This window comes from Diadema antillarum, unplaced genomic scaffold, assembly GCF_040938485.1.
Source record: "Diadema antillarum isolate AM-2024a unplaced genomic scaffold, OU_Dant_1.0 seq00001473_RagTag, whole genome shotgun sequence".
NCBI lineage: Eukaryota > Metazoa > Echinodermata > Echinoidea > Diadematoida > Diadematidae > Diadema > Diadema antillarum.
Window position 1 is genome coordinate 428837 of NW_027272212.1, and position 19477 is coordinate 448313.

The window sequence follows — 19477 nt, forward strand, 5'->3', positions numbered from 1 at the left end:
TCTGTTAGTGCTTCCTTCCTTCCGGCCGTTCCACACTGAATAGACCCATTCTTCCTCCCTAGGTCTTTCAGCATGTCATTTGAGGCACGATGGAATTCAAACAAATGCCCCTCGCTGGTAAGGAGACTTAACAGGAATGCAGTAATGTGCGATTGGTGAAGCCGGCATTCTACTCCTCTTTCAATCCATCATAACAGGAGCATTATAGTTCGGATAACTGTACTGTAAAAACCGTTATTTTTGCGTAGACATTTTCGCAAATGAGGAGGTCACAGACATTTTCGCGAGCTGTCGTTTGCGCGATTTGACACTGAGGCTATTGTCAGTGCACTTATGCCTGTCCATTCACTCCGCAATCCAGATTCGACGGTGATATTTTTGCATGTTGAATTCACAGCCCAGTAGTGATTCGTGATATTTGCAAAATTCGCAAAAATTAAACCCCCATAAAGATAACGGCGTTTACAGTATCACTAATGGCTCTGACTAGCATCCACGTCTAATCAGCACTCGGATCGGCACTCCTGAAGAATGTTTGCGTTTTGCGTTGCTGCTGGAGAATTGGCTGATGCAGTCACAGTGCCATCAGGATGGCGTTGTTAGCCCAAGATCCTCGACGGACAAGTTTTGAGTCCAGGTGTACAGCTTATCCGCTTCATCCTCCCAGCCATCACCATCATCGTCGTCACCGATGTCGCCTCCCTGGTGAAGGTCAATGGCGTCCCGTCCGTCGTCGTGCCGGTGCGGACTGACACTCGACGTTCCGCGGTTGTCGGCGTCACCGTGCCTGTCGGAGATGACAGTGTTTTGTGGGGCCAGCATGGATTCCTGGATAAACAACATTATGTCAAAGCGAAAAAATGGGAAATTACTAGAGCATATCTTCATGCCTTTCATAAATAAGAAAGGATAATATCAAACAGTAAGATGTTGCTTGGACGAACCTCTTCATTGTCATAACTAACAATGATATTTTGAAGTGTCACGGGTATGCATCCATAACGATATGACTTTTGAGTGTGATTTCTAACAGTACTACACTGTATTTCTAAAGAAAAAAACTCTAGCAACATGAAAACAAAGCACAATCAAAGCTAAAACTAATCATCAATAGCTTTTTGAATGTCTAATGACAGCATCAAGCAACTGTCTACCAGGCTGGCTGCAATTTTACACAGTAACAATAGGATATCATGCTTTTCAATACACCCTTTGTTTCATGTCTACGCCAGGGCCAGCGCTACGTTTTTAAGAGTGAGGGGGCCCAGTTTCTATTCAATTTAATTTAAATTCATTTTGAGGATGGAGGGGAAAAGACTTTTTGGATAACAAATTTCTGGTGCCACTTCCAACGTTAATCAGCTGACAAGCAAAAAAGAGGCTTAACCACACTTTTCTACTGTCCCTTCTGGGTTTAGTCAGCTGACAAGCAAAAAAAAAAAAAAAAAAAAAAACTGAACATTTTTGTGGTGCCACTTCCGGGATAAAGAATGAAAAAAAAACCCAGATATATCGCTACGGCGACTGATACATGTATGCCTCCGCCATAATGCATGGTTCTCCTAATAGGTCTATAGTACAATGTCTTGACAATGTGTGATGACAGTTTCACACAATTGGCAAAATATTAAAATGACAGGTTTGCCACAAATGTGCTGAATGTTCACTTTCCTAGAACTAGGTTCAATTGGATGAATGATTAAAATGTCAGAGTGCAGATATTTGGGGAACTGATGATTTTTACTTGACTTTTGACCCTTTTATAAGTTTATGCATTGAGTAATTTTCAAGGTATTGAGAAAAAGTATAATTTCAGTATCAAATGGGAAAAAAACATTATCTAAACCTGGCCTTTGACCTTTGACCTCACAGTTCCAAAGAGAATCACTGTTAGGTTGAACATGCATAAATATGTAAGATTCATGATGATACCTTGAGTTACTTTTGAGATATGGAGGAAAAAGTGCAATTCAACACTTTCACTTGACCTTTCACCTTTTGACCTTTGACCTTTTGGCAAGAAACTTCCCACAGAATATATATCGGGTAATACATGCATACATCAAGAAAAAAAAAAACCTTCAGGCATTGCATAACTGTATAAGGAAAGTAGTGATATTTTGAGGAGTTGACCTTGACCTTTGACCCCCTGACCTTTGAACCATGACCCCCAACTTCCCTAGATAATCACTGCCCATTGGAACAAGCATATATACTAAGTTCCATGAAGATACCTTGAACCATTTGCGAGATATGGAGAAAAACATGAATTTTCAACCTTTTTTTTCACTAAATAACCTGTGACCTTTGACCTTTGACCCCGTGACCCTTAAATCCAAACAAAGTATTATCTCCCCAGGATATACCCTCATACCAAGTTTGATGTAAAACCACCACATGGTTCTTGAGATATCGACAAAAACAAAACGGGACGGACGTACGTACGGACGGACGGACGGACGACCCGAAAACGTAATGCCTCCGGCCACTTCATTGGCGGAGGCATAAAAAGGTTGGGGGGAGGAAGACTCCAAGTGGTGAGACCCTGTGTATTCCTATGTATTATGCAAAAAAAAGATGCCCGCAAACTTCCCGCAAAACTTCCTCCATGCACTTGGCAAGTTTCTCACTTCTCAGGAAACTGCTCAAAGTTTAGTGCATAGTGATCGCACACAGCTGGAACTTCGAGAAGTTTGTGAAGCATAATAGATCCATTCGTGTTGTTTACACAGATTGTATTCTTTCGTATGCTGTTGCGCACTTGCATTTTTTTCCCTACGAGACACCGAAAGTACAGGTAGTTTCCTGTAACTGAAACTACGTTTATTTTGTCTATTTTTTTTTTTCTTAGCATCACCGCATGCTTAAACTTTTGGAAGTTCCAGTAAGCAAATTATGAGTAGTTTTGCATAATGCGACCACAACATTTTTTTTTCCTACGAGACACCAAAAGTACAGGTAGTTTCCTATCACTGAAACTACATTTATTTATTTATTTTTTTATTAGCATCACCGCATGCTTGAACTTCTCGAAATTCAAGCAAACAAACTACGAGTAGTTTCACATAATGCGACCACAGCTCATGAGATTCATGTAACACTTGGTCTTTCCCTAACGCCCTCTTAGAATCTCCCTGGTTTTGATACGGGAATGTTGGCAACTTGACATTCAAAACACAATGTTTAGAGCAAAACTCACATCTGTTGGGGACATATAGAGTTTCCTCATGCGCGATGCCCTCTGTCGGGCCTGCCTTGACCGCCTGGACGTCACCCCAGGGCTACTGGTGGGGGTGGCACGGGACGACGTGAGGGTACCAGGGGGAATGGATGGCAGGAACGGTGTCCTAAAATCGAAAACAAAGGAAAAGTTTGCTTTCGAATGAAAGGGACCAGACATCGACATCAAAGCAAAATAAGATATTTTACATTGTTTTTGTCATGAGAGAAAAATCAGACATGTCAATTCAGAGATTAAATCATGTACAGTATCACAAAGAAGCAATTCATAGCACTGTCTAGTGTGTATTTAGAGGTCAACAAACTAAGTGGCTAGATTTAGCCAGATTTACTAAGCTGGTTTTGGCTAGTCATGCCAACAAGACTACTTCAATTGTGTCATTATAGTGAAAAGACACTTAAGACATTAAAGTTGACATAACAAATGATTTGTCACACACACTATTCAAGTGCTTGACATGTCTTTGAGATCAGAGTAAACAAAAGAAAAATATGGTGCTTTGAAATTAAATATGTCTGTGTAAAAAAGTGACATTGGTTATAGACCAATCCAACCTGGTTGAAAATCCACCATTTCTGCAGTGTCCAAAGTGCGTATGTGTGTGCTGGGACACTGCAGTAATGGCAGATTTCGCTACCTGGTCAGGTTGATTCTTCTCTGTGTAGTATAAATTTAGACACCTTCTTGACTAAGCCAATGCGTACATAGGCATGACTGGGCACTCAATCAATGGGAAAATATATCACCTGAGTTTTGAGATGAGTTTGATGTGTTTCAGCTGCATCTCCTGCGTAATCGGACGTGCGGTGAGGACTGGGATCTCAGGACGCAGGCGGTCCGACGGGGAGCCTCTACTCAGGTAATCGATGATGTCGTATAGGATGGTGGTCCTCGGAAGAACTGGGAAATGATTTATGGTGCACATCAAAGGAACGGATAAAATCACATGGAATATGAATGATTAGAATAACAGGGACTGAACAAAAAACAAAATTACATTTGTATTTAAATATACAGTATGTCAAAAAAAAAATTACAATCGGATTTCTGCATTGATAACTTTCAAAATGATTATAGAATTTGAATGCTATTTCAGGGTATGAAATTATAACTTCTTACCTACATTTTGCAGAAAATTCCATTCAATTTGCGTAAGTGTTCACAAAGAAATATAGATTGCTGTGAAGGATGTCTGGGTCCGTTTCTTCCAAGTTTAGCACCTGGATACTCTTGGCATCCATGCGAATAAAAATATTTTGCTCACAACTGAGAGGACAACTAACATGAATTCAAATTCTGTGTATGATATCATTATATCACTAGGTAAATACATTAATACTGGGTATGTAAATATGCAAATATCATTGTTCATGGTTATCTTGAAGAAAAAAAAAAAACAGAACCCCCCCCCCACAAAACAGAAAGTCAAAAAAGGAGGAACAGCTCAATCCAACTTCCATGGGTTGACAATTTGACATCTCTCCTTAATCTTTCATTTTTCTGAACATGCACATATACTGTGAATTTATTTATGTACATTTTATTTCAAATGTGACCCTGCACCTCAAAACAAACAAAAAGTCGCCAGATATGAATTTTTAGTTAAGACCATATTCTGAAAGAGCAGACTTTAAGCTTTAAAATGATGTATAACTCAAATCAAATGGACTCTCCTAACCTGTCTAAATATTGGAAAGAAAGCACAAACTCAGGAAAAGTGTGAACTGAGAAAAGAGGCTCTGAAGTACAGTGTCTATTCAAGTGCTTAATCTTTACCAAGCCGTGCTGGCTGTGCGATGAATGGGACAAAAAACAGGAAGTAAACCACCAGAGTAACAACAATGAAGAGATTATCAAATTAAACTGAAATTAAGCATGCCTCATTAACACATTCTGTCCATAATTAATGCCAACTTTCAAAGCAGTAGCACTATCCTTTTAAAAGTTATTAGAGTTGAAAGTGAAGAGTGGGACAAGGTTTTTCAGAGATGAAAAATGTCGCTATGGCGACTGATGCTTCCGCCATAATGCATGATTCTCCCAATAGGCGTATAGTACAATGTCTTCACAATGTGTGATCCATGACAGTTTCACATAACTGGCAAAATATTGAAATGACAGGTTTGTCAGAAATGTCTTGAACTGGGTTTGCTTTAATTTTCTAAGAGTGCAGGTACACATATTTGGGGAATTGAGAATTTTTACTTGAATTCTGACAGACCTTTTTATAAGTTTATGCATTGAGTAATTTCCAAGGTATGAAGAAAGAGTGTAATGACGGTACAAAATGGATTTTTTTTTTTTTTTTTTTTTGGGGGGGGGGGGGGGCATTGAAACCTGGCCTTTGACCCTTAACCTTTGACCTTTCACCTTCTGGCTGGAAATTTCCAAGAGAATCTCCATTAGGTAATGCATGTAATAAGTTTTGAAACTAATAATGCAAGCATTGCATATACTAGTATATGAGGGAAATAGTAAAATTTTGAGGAGTTGACCTTGACCTTTGACCCCTGACTATTGACCCATGACCCCTAAATTCCCTAGATAATCCCTGCCAGTCAGTACATGCGTAAGTACCAAGTTCCACGAAGATACATTGAACCATTTGCGAGAAAAGTGATATTGCAACATTTTCACCTAACCTTTGACCTTTTGACCTTTGACCTTATGACATGAAACTCTCTCTGGAGAATCTTTACACAGTAGTACACGTCCACACCAAGTTTCAAGAAAATACCTTTGGGCATTGCATAGATATGGGGGAAATTGCAACATTTGTAGCATTTGACCTTGACCTTTTGACCTTTGACCTTTGACCTCTTGCCAATGTCACTAAAATCATATCAGCTAATTGTCCCATCATACATCATCCTTGGACCAAGTTTGGTGAAAGCTGCTTCATCCAGTTTTGAGTTATCACGCAAACAGATAAATTTTAGAATTTGACCTTGATCTTTGACCTTTGACCTCTGTCCGATTTCACTGAAAAACTAATCAAGTAATTGTCCCCTCATACATCATCCTCCAACAAAGTTTGGTGAAATTTACTCCATCCGGTCTTGAGTTATCGCATAAACGGATACAATTTCATGATTTGACCTTGACCATTGACCTTTAGCCGATTTCACCCAAAATCTAATCAAATGATTGCCCCATCATACTTCATACTTGACCAAGTTTGGTAAAATTCCAGTAAATATTACTCAAGTTATCGCGTAAATGAAAGCGGACGGACGGACGGACGGACAACCCGAAAACATAATGCCTCCGGCACCACTTCGTGGCGGAGGCATAAAAAGGGATTCTAAAGACACACCTAATCACACTATTCTACCATAAATGTTCGAGATAAACTGCTAAAAAACACACTTTCCTGCCCGTTTTAAGATACCAAATTTTAGCATAATGTAAAAGAAGACCCGCTCTTTCAGAAAATGTGAAAAAGACAAGTTCGGCTAGGTTGACCCATTTCACTTATTTTCAGTCCTCACGCAAAATCAGTGTGTGCGACTTTATGTTCGTATTGAGGTGCAGGTGTCACAAATGAATGTACCACTAATGCATGTCTTATTTTCATGGAAAAAGCAGAAATAAATCAAACTGAAACTTAAATATAGGCATTCATGTATTGAGAAGTTTACAAACAGATGACAAGAAGGAGAGAAAATGGGGAAAAATAAAAGACAAGCACTAGAAACAACAAAAAGAAGAGAGAGGAGATGGCAGACGTATGAAATTTGAAGGGACAAAGGGTGCAGTACTTCAAATCTACCGTCACTACCTTTCAAATTGTGGAATCATCAGTGATACTAAGAGCAAAACATTGTGCACTTTAATAATATGAAATACAACCAGCGCTTGTTACAAATGTATAATTGTTCATCTCATTACCATTTAAATCTAGTCTCCTCCACAGGTTTTCCCTTCCTCCCATGTACGCTGGCATCTCGTCGAGGTTGCTAAGATACTAGAGAAAGGAGAATGAGGAGGAATGAGTCTTTGTATTGGAGAATTGCAAAGAGTAAGAAAATGCTCGATGTTCCATTAAAAAAATACAAAAAACAATGTTCTAGTGAGATAAAAAATATTTCTTGGAGTTCATGTCTAACTGGCATTTCAGTGTCCAGAGTTGCATTTACAGATCAATTTCCAGATTTCTGCATCAATTGAAAATTCTTAATGCTCCTTTACAAAGATCATCATTGTACATGTAATTTCTCATGACAAATAGTATTTCCAGGCACATAACCACTTTAATATAAAATACAACAGCAATAACAAATATTGACCAATACATTCTCTCCTTTGATTAAAATAAACTGTCAAATGTTTATGTGAAATAATATAGATAATGGGAAGAACAAACTGACTCAATAACAGAGAACAGCTGATGTATCCTTTTTTATTGTGTCACTATGATTTTTAATCTATTTATTTGCCCAACTTTTGTTTGTGTTTACATTGTACTGCTTCGTTGGATATTTCCACTAACTTTTTTTTTTTTTTTTTTTTTTTTGGGGGGGGGGGGAGGGGGTTCCACTTTAGTACAACTAGACTGCATTGTAATACAATGGGACATTATTGTAAAAAAAGTTGACTATAACAAAAGCATCTTTAACAAAAACAAGGTGATTTTGCAGTTCCTAGCTCTTCATATTTCTTTGTGCTTGTACCCTACCACAATGAGAAACCCGATATGACAAGGTAGTTGTCAGGATTGTTATAGCAAGGTTCTCCAGAATTACATTTGTCAGAAATTTTCTACATTTAACAGTTTCATTAAAAAACACAACAAAACAAAAAAAAACACTAATGAAAAAATAAACAAACAAAAACACAACACTCAGCCTTGATAAAAAAAAAAATAATAATAATAAATAACCAAAAAAAAACAAACAACCAAAACCACAACACCCAGCCTTGATAACAAATGAAATAAACGTGAACAAGGCAGGTCGCTACCTGCATGTAGTCCTTCACTGTCGTTACGTCCACTTCGTCAGTGATCTTATCCCGTTCGTACTGGCAGGTATCGGCGATCATCTGGTCATAGAACTTCCGGTTGCCCATCTCCTTACAGGCATCAGAGGCAGCCTGAAACAAAGGGGTTAAGACATACAGCTGTGTAAGCTCTTCGGTGGTAGCTGTCCATGCTTAAAACAAAAATATAGCTTGGCAGTTCTTGATTTCTAGTGGGCCCACTGAGTGAGTGAAAATGCTGGCTCATCATGTGCATATCTTACCGTGGTAATGAGATACTTGTAATTATTTTCATTAGATTGCCAACTAGGAAAAAAAAATGTGACTCCCCACAACAAAAGGATCCTAAAGTCCCTGAATGACGACTGAGCCGACAAAATTGAGTTTGAAGTCAGATCATCAAAATTGGTCAAAACAATCAGATTTCTGTTTTTGGCATAATTTTGTAGTCTAATGTATCGTCTATCATCTGCTACAATTTCGAAGCTAAACGATCAAAGGAAAGATATTGGTGTTTTTCTGGGCCATGATTTTCTGACCTTCAACGGAACAGAAACGTGTCTGAAGATTCAAGATTTGGATTTAGCGCTGCAGATAGACTCCGCCCCTTGCAACGAGGAGGTGATCTTATTGGTTAGTGCATGACACCCTGGTTACTGGTTGGTCGTGCGTAGACCGCTGGCGCTAAGCTTGAGTGAACATCACAGAGGTTGCTAGGAGCAGACCTTCTGCTGTCAAGAGGTGAAACTGTCTTACCACCCCTTGATCATGATTGCGTTGGAAAGAAAACTTTGAAGGCTGTTTTCTCGAAACACTGATTTCCTAGACCACCCGACATGGTCTCATAAAATCACCAATATCTCCCCAACTGAGTACTTTTATGAGTCGTGTTATAAATGAAATAAAAGCGGAAGAGTAAGGAAATAATATCATGTCATTTTCAGAAAATCAACCTCCCCCGACTTTTCAGATCTTTTTGTTGTAGCGGGTCACAAATTATAATAACTCTTGACTCTTGGTTTTCTTCTACATGATTGGAATATGCCCTTGGAATCCTTGCAATTCGTGATTTTCCATGAATATCATTTATCCCCAAACAACTTTGGGCCCATCTGGATTTATCCTTTTCAGCTTGTCACAGTTACAGTGTGTAGGTTGAACAAAGCTGTATCCGCACACATTATCACATCCCTACATGTTGTTTATTCTTTCCATAGTCCCAACCACAATTCTAGGTAGGGAACACAAAAATAATCCACTGTCATCGGTCACAAACTGCAGAGCAAAACGGGCAGAAAAGATCACCATGCGCATTTAAGAGGTCAGGGGTCAATCTACCTCTGAGGCTGGTTTGATGACCTTCTTTCCACTGAGATACTTGAGGCCCCGCCCCTCTGTGTGAGTGTAGATCTTGAAGAGGATGACTGGCGGAAACTCTGAACCAGCAAACCTACACGAAGAAGAAATCAAGTTTTGTTTAATTTTATATCTTATACAAACAACCGCTTCATCTTTTATGAACATTAAAATAAATGTTATGTTAGTGCCAACTTCTCATTCATTCAGTATGATTTATTGCACGACCAAATTTTTCTGGAACCTTAACATACAACCTGATTTAATACTTGTTGATTCATTATAATGAAAAACTTCAAGAATCACCAAAGAAAATGAGTGAATGTTTGGTAACTCAAAACAGTAGATATTAATGTGATTATAACTACTGTACCAATTAGTCAGCTTTTGATCTATTTCTCACAATCTTTGTATGGACCATGGACTATATTGGCGAATTGGGCAGCATAGTCCCACACATCAATATCAACGTAGACCGGGCGGTGGCCATGCTTCATCTGACAAACAAGCATAGCATACCTGAATCGGACCCTTGTTTTCATGCTTTTGTCCTTCAGCAGCTCCGCCTCAGTTGGGCAAATCTTCCGCAGGATTTCAAAGGTCATGGAATGCTCCTGAAGAAAGGACGCAAAACATATTTGAGAGGCATTTGAAGGTTTATACCGCATAGAGCTTTGATCGGATGCAATGAAATAGAGCTGCACAATATTCATTCTTTGAAAATACGGATGTGAAATCTTCCATGCCCATGAGACTCTGTGAACAAGAGGAATTCCTTCCAAACATTGGCTCTTGTAGAAATAATGTTATTAACATGAAGGACACCAACCAGAATTGTTTTAATTTTGCATTAATTCGAACAAATATGCCATTTTAAATGTTAGTGGCATTATAATGCGAAGGAAAGCTGCGGCCATTCAGTTAAACAAATATGGCATATTATCAGACACATCATCCAAGTATCTTTCATTTGTCTCCAGGTTTAATCATGTTCTTTCCTCTGATACTTGATACATCACTGATCAGTAAATGACAGAACACAGGATGTGGAAAAAGGACTGCAATTGTTTCATTTCTCTACCTTCCCCATTCCCTTCCCAATTCTCCAGTTCAAGGGAAGAAAAACTTACTGCAGCACAGATGGCGTGCTTGAGGAGGCGGAACATCTGTTTGTCTCTGTACGCACACCAGCTTCGCTCTATGGTTCTTGCAGCCAAGAGATGGGTCATTCTATTTGGGGGAAAAAGAAAGAGAGAAAGAAAAAAAAAACAATACCCCAAAATGTGAATGGATGTTGGTTGATTGGAAACAGTTTTACATTTTCAGAGAAAAAAAAACAAACAAACAACAACAAACACACATGATGTTGACAGATATCATACAATGTATCAGGGGCGTCACCAGCTTTTTTTCAAGGGGGGTGCGTTTTGACCCTAATGTAACGAGATTTTTTTTTTTTTTTTTTGACAGACATTTGGAATATAGGAAGCTCTCAATCCCTAGACTTTTACTGTTGTTGAGGGAAACCAAGCGGGGAAAGGGCACCAGAGTAGCTAGGATTTCATCTTTTACAGTAAAAGAACTACCATTTGGAGCTATATTTTTTTCGCTTTGGAAATACATGTAAAGGGGGGAGGGCGCACCGGGCGCAGCTGCCAGCAATTACTGGCAGCAACATCAGGAGAAAGGCATAACAATTAAATGCGAGCGAGCGGAGCGAGCGAGATTGAATATTTTGACATTTTACAGTAAAAAAAAAACCCATGCCGTTTGTTGCTATATTTTTTCGCTTTGGAAATAAAGGGAGGGGCGCACTGGGCGCAACTACTGGCAATTACTGGCAGTAACATCAGGTGAATTGCATAACGATTAAATGCGAGCGAGCTTGAAAATTTTACATTTTACAGTCCAAAAGCTGCCGTTCGTAGCCATATTTTTTCGCTTTGGAAATCAAGGGAGGGGGCGCACCGGGCAGAACTGCTGGCAATTACTGGCAGCAACATCAGGTGAATTGCATAACGATTAAATGCGAGCGAGCGAAGAGAGCGAGCTTGAAAATTTTACATTTTACAGTTCAAAAGCTGCCGTTCTTAGCCATATTTTTTCGCTTTGGAAATTAAGGGAGGGGGGCGCACCGGGCGGAACTGTTGGCAATTACTGGCAGCAACATCAGGTGAATTGCATAACGATGAAATGCGAGCGAGCTTGAAAATTTTACATTTTACAGTCCAAAAACTGCCGTTCTTAGCCATATTTTTTCGCTTTGGAAATCAAGGGGGGGGGGGGGTGGAGCGCATGCCACCGGGCGCAACTGCTGGCAATCACTGGCAGCAACATCAGGTGAATTGCCTGACGATTCAATGCGAGCGAGCGAAGAGAGCGAGCTTGAAAATTTTGACATTTTACAGTAGAAAAACTGCCGGTTGTAGTTATATTTTTTTCGCTTTGGAAATTAAGGGGGGGGGCGCACCGGGCGCAACTGCAGACAATACTGGCAGTAACATCAGGGGAATTGCATAAAGATTAAATGCGAGCGAGCGAAGAGAGCGAGCTTGAAAATTTTACATTTTACAGTCCAAAAACTGCTGTTCTCAGCCATATTTTTTCTCTTTGGAAATTAAGGGAGGTGGCGCACCGGGCGGAACTGTTGGCAATTACTGGCAGCAACATCAGGTGAATTGCATAACGATTAAATGCGAGCGAGCTTGAAAATTTTACGTTTTGCAGTCCAAAAACTGCCGTTCCTAGCCATATTTTTTTCGCTTTGGAAATTAAGGGGGGGGGGTGGAGCGCATGCCACCGGGCGCAACTGCTGGCAATTACTGGCAGCAACATCAGGTGAATTGAATAACGATTCAATGCGAGCGAGCGAAGAGAGCGAGCTTGAAAATTTTGACATTTAACAGTAGAAAAACTGCCGTTTGTAGCTATATTTTTTCGCTTTGGAAATTAAGAGGGGGGGGGGGCGCACCGGCGCAACTGCAGACAATTACTGGCAGTAACATCAGGGGAATTGCATAAGGATTAAATGCGAGCGAGCGAAGAGAGCGAGTTTGAAAATTTTGCATTTTACAGTCCAAAAACTGCCGTTCTTAGCCATATTTTGTCGCTTTGGAAATTAAGGGAGGGGGCGCACCGGGCGGAAGTGCTGGCAATTACTGGCAGCAACATCAGGTGAATTGGATAACGATTAAATGCGAGCGAGCTTGAAAATTTTACATTTTACAGTCCAAAAACTGCCGTTCCTAGCCATATTTTTTTCGCTTTGGAAATTAAGGGGGGGGGGGGTGGAGCGCATGCCACCGGGCGCAACTGCTGGCAATTACTGGCAGCAACATCAGGTGAATTGAATAACGATTCAATGTGAGCGAGCGAAGAGAGCGAGCTTGAAAATTTTGACATTTAACAGTAGAAAAACTGCCGTTTGTAGCATATTTTTTCGCTTTGGAAATTAAGAGGGGGGGGGGCGCACCGGGCGCAACTGCAGACAATTACTGGCAGTAACATCAGGGGAATTGCATAAGGATTAAATGCGAGCGAGCGAAGAGAGCGAGTTTGAAAATTTTGCATTTTACAGTCCAAAAACTGCCGTTCTTAGCCATATTTTGTCGCTTTGGAAATTAAGGGAGGGGGCGCACCGGGCGGAAGTACTGGCAATTACTGGCAGCAACATCAGGTGAATTGGATAACGATTAAATGCGAGCGAGCTTGAAAATTTTACATTTTACAGTCCAAAAACTGCCGTTCCTAGCCATATTTTTTCACTTTGGAAATTAAGGGGGGGGGGGTGGAGCGGCGCGTGCCACCGGGCGCAACTGCTGGCAATTACTGGCACTGGCAGCAACATCAGGTGAATTGAATAGGGCAAGTCCAAGATAACACGCGCGTTACGTATGGGACATTCAGAGACTTTTATGACCTGAAAAATATTGTTAATGGCTTTTGATCATATCAAACTTTATCATGGTGATTGATATCTAGGAGAAGTATAATCATGCAAAAAATGGAGAAAAATGACCTTCACAATTATATTCTAGAAGAGAAAATATGTGCTGTTACGTATGGGACCAGAAAAATTTTGTTTTTTTGAACATTTTTTTCAACCTCAAAACTCTCTGAAAGTATTTCATTCTACAACTTGTAACTTACTGTGATGAAAGTCACAACACTCAAGATTATCATAGGTAAGTTTCGTGTCATTAGCTAAAAAGCTCTAATTACAGGTTCTAATTAAAGACAGACATGACGTGTTACGTATGGGACAGTTACGTATGGGACAGTTTGTCCCCCATTCATTTAGTGTGTGAAGAACCATGTTTATGGGTATTTTGCATAATTATTGAAGTAAAATCAGTTGAAACTACTCAAATACTGATCCAGATTGTCAAGGAAACAATATTCCCCAAATATTCACCATCCTAATCTTATTCAATCATATTTTTATATTTTTATGACCAACCTGAGTATGCATGCCCTTTGTCCCCCATTCGTTTAGTGTGTGGAGAGACACATTTATGGGTATTTTGCAAAATAATTGTGCAAAATACCCATAAACAAATTTTTGCATAATTATTGAAATGGAATCAGTTGAAACTACTCAAATACTGATCCAGATTGACAAGGGAACAATATTAATTCCCCAAATATTTACCATCATAATCATATTTAATCATATTGTATATTTTCATGACCAACCTGAGTATGGGGTATGCCCTATTTTTACCAGGATAGTTACTACTGAAAAATTGAATAGTTTAAAGTGTTTACTTCCATTGATGAAGGGCAGTTTGCCATTTCGTTTCAATAAAAAACAACTTGACACAAGAAATATTGATTTTTATAAATAAGCAAAACCTGCTGCGTGGAACCCCAGTGATCGAGTAGATATATGATGTCTGTCTAGCAGTCAGGTCATTGATTCGAGTCACACCTCAGTATGTATACCCATGAATTTTGTCGTGGCTATTATTGAAACCTGAATAAGGACAATTTGTGTATCACTTGCAATAAAAAAAAATCATTTTACTTTATATTCTTTTTAAATATTTATATCACAACCATTTCAAATTGGATCTCCATCACTAAACTTTGAATTCCTCTAGTCTTCAAATAGGATTGTATGCTCTTTAGTAATTCATATATAATTGGTTTCCAGTCATCTCATTAAATGTTGAAAACTGAATCCCCATTTCTACAAAAAACTATACCATCCCTTTAGTGCTGTTTTTTCATTGTGTATTTTGCCATTTTCCCCTCCCCCTTTCTGAAAATTGTTCAGTCAAGTACATGTATTGTTTAAAGTGTCTATAACTCAAAAAGTAGCGACAATGTTGGGATGCTTTCTTCAGGATGATTGACCATTTGTGTACTGAGAGACCTTCCCAGCTAGCTACATGCATTCACATGCATTATGTATGAGGATGTCCCATACGTAACGCATTTGTCCCATACGTAACATTATTTCAATGCCTTATAAAAAATATTCCTTTTTCTGTTTTTTCTTTTTTCTGTGGTATTTAATTTCTCTAAACAATAAATTAGAACTTTCCAAAAGGGCATTAATATAACCTTAGCAATTTCAGAAAAAACCTAAAAAAATGACCTCAATTTGTTACGTATGGGACATCTCATGATAGGACACGAGCTAATTTGCATAATCATTTGCATAATCCCTAAATTTTCATACCAAGTTAAACTATTTGATGAACTTCTTATGTCCACATATTAATCAAATATCATTTGCTTTCCTTTGAATTAATATGAATTTTTATAAATGTCCCATACGTAACGCTGTGTTTCACATTTATGCAAATGAAGCCCTTGAAATTTGCATAAATTTACGTAATATAATTTTTTCCTCCATGGAAATCAAAACTTCAACTCATAAGCTTCAAAATGATACCAAACATGTCAATATTGAGCAAAGATGAAATTTTGCCTTCTGAGGGGACCTTATCTTGGACTTGCCCAATAACGATTCAATGCGAGCGAAGAGAGCGAGCTTGAAAATTTTGACAATTTACAGTCCAAAAACTGCCGTTTGTAGCTATACTTTTTCGCTTTGGAAATTAAGAGGGGGCGGGGGGGGGACGCCCGGTGCGCCCCTCCCCCTGGATCCGCCACTGGTAGTCAAGGGTGTCGGTTTATGTTCATGACTGGGGGAGGTATGACCAGCGAGGTGGCGTCGAAGTGACCAAGTATGGGAAGGATGTCCAAAATCTATGTATATAGTCAACACTGCGTAGAATACACTTGCACTATTAGATGATTATGTATAAAATCAGTGCTGCCAGAACCAGGGGTGCGAATTGCCTTTGCCCACGATTTTTTTTTTTTTTTTGTCCCCAATGCAAAATTTCAAAAAAATAAATAAATAGATAAAAAATAATAATCATTTAGTGTCCGGCGTTGAGGTCGCTCGCAGACTGAAGGTTTTTTTTTTTTTTTTTTTTTTTTTAGGGTCTGAAGGGGGGTGCGTTCGCACCCAACGCACCCCCCTTGGTGATGCCCATGTGTATCCAGCAGCCTCCACTTTTTCCTTTGATATCATCTTATTACAGACAATAATATATTACCTGTAATTCCATAACCAGTAAATGTGACAAAGCCTGCTACAACATCCTTTAATACTATTTACAAATTCTCCCATTGCAGCTCCTCCTGTCCACAGTTTCAGCAATAAATATCATCAATAGTTTCATCAATAATGCTGATAGCAAAACAAGATGTTATATAAGAATCGGCATCTAATTTTTTGTCATTATTTGATAGATAAAATACAATGAAAATTATATTGACATTATTACATGTACAATTTGTACATATGTAACTACACACATGTATCTGCATTATCATGGTTTTCGTTACCACTCCATTCACTGTCATCCATTTCATCAGCAGATCCAGCGTGTGTATACATAGTGACATCTCCTCTTCCATAAATTTGGTTAACAGTAGAGAAACATCCATATAATGAGAGGTGGCATGTCTAGGCCCCACCTACAATCACGATTATCACAACCAACAATGATCATAGCGATGCACTTGGGATCAAAACAAGAATCCCCCAAGTAGTGAATGCTCGCTGAAAATACAGATCTCGGGCTCTACTTTCACTTACTGCTTGTCTCGCTGCTGAACAGGCTGCGACTTCTTCCCGTGCCGTCTGCCTTCTGCTGAACCCACAATACTTCCACTGTGCTGACTTGGCAGGGTGACATTGATGGTGGACCTGCTGGAACTTCGTGCAGCATCCATTCTAGAAAGCAATAATTTTTTTAAGAGGAGAGTTGACAAACAAACCCACAAGTTACAATGTATGCATAAATTTCCATAAATTGTACATATAGGCCTACCTGCTTACATTACATTCTGGCTCTACAATAATGTAGGGTTGGACCTACTACTCATCAACCGCCTACAACTGTAATGTTTATTTGCTTGATAAGAATATTTAACACTGAAATTCACGTAAAAAACTGGACCTACTTGATTGAGAAAATCCAGCTCTATCAAATGCCGTTGTTCCCTTTTCGATTTGAAGTTTCAGTGCAAAAATATCGCCGACGAACTTGCGTGGCCTCGTTTCAGCTCCCCGCGGTAAATCGCGTTATTAGGATCGACCGCTGTTTTTGCATTGACAATGCACGCAAACCGAGTTGTATTGAACACCGTGTTGTACGAAGCTTTTTAGATGCGTTTTAGAAACTTCCATAGACATTACATTGTGCTGTCATTACGATTCGGTGAAAATGTTCATTCGAAATTTTGTCCTTGATTAAAACCATTAATGAACAGTGAATTATCGCGTTTTCCCACACCATCCTCATCTACATTAAAAGCCAATCCATTTTTATGTGCTTTGCGCGCACAGAAGTGCGTACTAAGTGTTCAGTGCGCGAATTATACGCGGTCGGTTTAAAAGAAGGTGGTCGACATGTAGTAGGGCTACCATATCCATGATAACTGCTCATCCATTTTTTTTTTTTTGGTTGGCTTTATTATTGAATGTTCATTCTTCAAAGCACAAATGGTTGTGCTTGGGAAGGTTTGTTGACTTTGAAGTGATCGATGATGTCTTTGATAGTTATCATGTCTTGTTACTTGCCCATGTATGATGACGTGATGTAATGCCAATTAACCTTTTTCTTGGGTCTAATACAGTTCGTATTAGTAAACCTTGTGTCCTTGAGTTGACCTACATGTATGGATCTAACAATTCAATTGCACGTCATCTGGTCGGGCTATTAAATACTGATATAAGTAATACAGAGCAGTGGTGGATGCAGGTGGGGGCGTGGGTGCACACCCCCTCCCCCCATCTTTGTTAAAACAAAAGGAATTAAAAAAATGGAGGGGGGGCGCATGCACCCCCTTTAATTTATACAGAATTCCTGGATCCGCCCCTGCAGAGAGGGAGAGAGAGAGAGAGAGAGAGAGATTGGTGGATGGTGAGAACGAGAAAAACGGTGTGAAGTTGAGATGCTAGACTATTATTTACTTTTAGTCATTAGGGCCTACCTTCTAATTTATCTTGGTCTTGTGTGCTGCGCCTATGCGTATAGTGTCTACCATCGAAGACGAGACCAACTGCACCTCCTCGTAGACCTAGATCCAGCTCTAGTAGTATTCAGGGTAAACGTCTAGACCTAGTAAACTTAGAAATGTATTTCTATACACTAAGGGTTAGAGACTTCACTCCGTCTTCAGCCTCAGCCGGCAGCCGTCAGGGCAGGGCATGTCCACCAGAAAAGGTCCAACGACACCAACCAAGGCCAAGGGCAAGGATTCCAGCATCCAGACCAGGATCAGATTGCTCGTCTATCAAATGGCTATTTAAACTCGTTTCCGTTGACTCCGTTGTTACAGGATAACATCAAATTTTAAAGTCAGGATGAATCTATTTCTATTAAGGATACATCTTGTCTGTTGTGTCGCACACGGTAGAGGAGGAGGCATTGATATTCGGCCTAAAACTTAAAAGCGCCTACAGCGGTACGGTGTCGGTATCACACACAGGTCACAGCCGTGGCGTAGTGTCGCGAGGAGTTACGGGTAGATGTCCCACGAAGAGCTGCCTAATTATGTTAGATCACAGCGTGTGTACATGTATTCGTGCACTTGCACTCTCGAATGATGTGGGTTGTTTATGTGCTGTCAACGGTGTCCACTGGTTGGCAGGCTTTGCGCTCGTTCAAGCAAATATAGATTTAAAAAAAAGATATGAGATTTTTTCTTTATTGTTTGTCAAATATTTGTCAAATATAATAATTAAAATGATTTTATAATTTTAAATGGTATAAAATTTGGGATTTTCATTGAAATTAACTTAAATAGATTGACAAATTAGCAATCATTTTATACTGCGCATGCTCAGACTTTGCATTCCTAGATTCGCTGAGGTTCTTTCGTTTCTGGGGACGCCCGTGAGCGCTTCTAAGGTAAAGATTTCTATCATATCTTCAGTTTAAGTGATATTCGAATAAGATATCGGTACAGTCTGTTAATTCCTGTTATGCAGCCATTTTTGGTATGCATTTCTCTATCCGATTAGAAAATCAAATTTGGGACAGAAGCAGCATTCGTTGTGAAATGTATATTGCTTGGTCCCGTACATGTGTATATATGTAATGATGTGCTAGCAGACAGTGAAGTGCACCATCACCAGCAGCTCAGCCTCACAGGCTCAGCTCAGAGTCGATTGCTCACTGTCACTGACATTGATGACACTGGGAACAATTGGGACTGGGTAGCGTTACTGAGCGGTATATTAATACATGTATATTGTTCTCTTTCAAAGAAGTGCACATCATTTTCAAACCCTAGACGACCTCTTGGTTCTAATTTGACTCCGAAAGTATGTTACCGGTTAATTTAATTAAATGTAAGTAAATTTGTTCA

The 19477-nt window shown here is 39.4% G+C and overlaps 1 protein-coding gene across 1 annotated transcript; it reads right to left on the reverse strand.

Annotated features, from left to right (window-relative positions):
• Positions 1 to 585: 585 nt before the first annotated feature.
• On the reverse strand, positions 586 to 16834 carry LOC139709830 (uncharacterized protein CXorf58-like). Its single transcript, XM_071621791.1, has 9 exons — positions 16698 to 16834; positions 10708 to 10807; positions 10097 to 10191; positions 9560 to 9671; positions 8204 to 8335; positions 7133 to 7208; positions 3988 to 4141; positions 3200 to 3347; positions 586 to 828 (listed from the first exon to the last, which is right to left on the reverse strand). The coding sequence occupies exons 1-9, from the start codon at positions 16832 to 16834 to the stop codon at positions 586 to 588; spliced, it is 1197 nt and encodes a 398-aa protein (XP_071477892.1).
• Positions 16835 to 19477: the final 2643 nt, after the last annotated feature.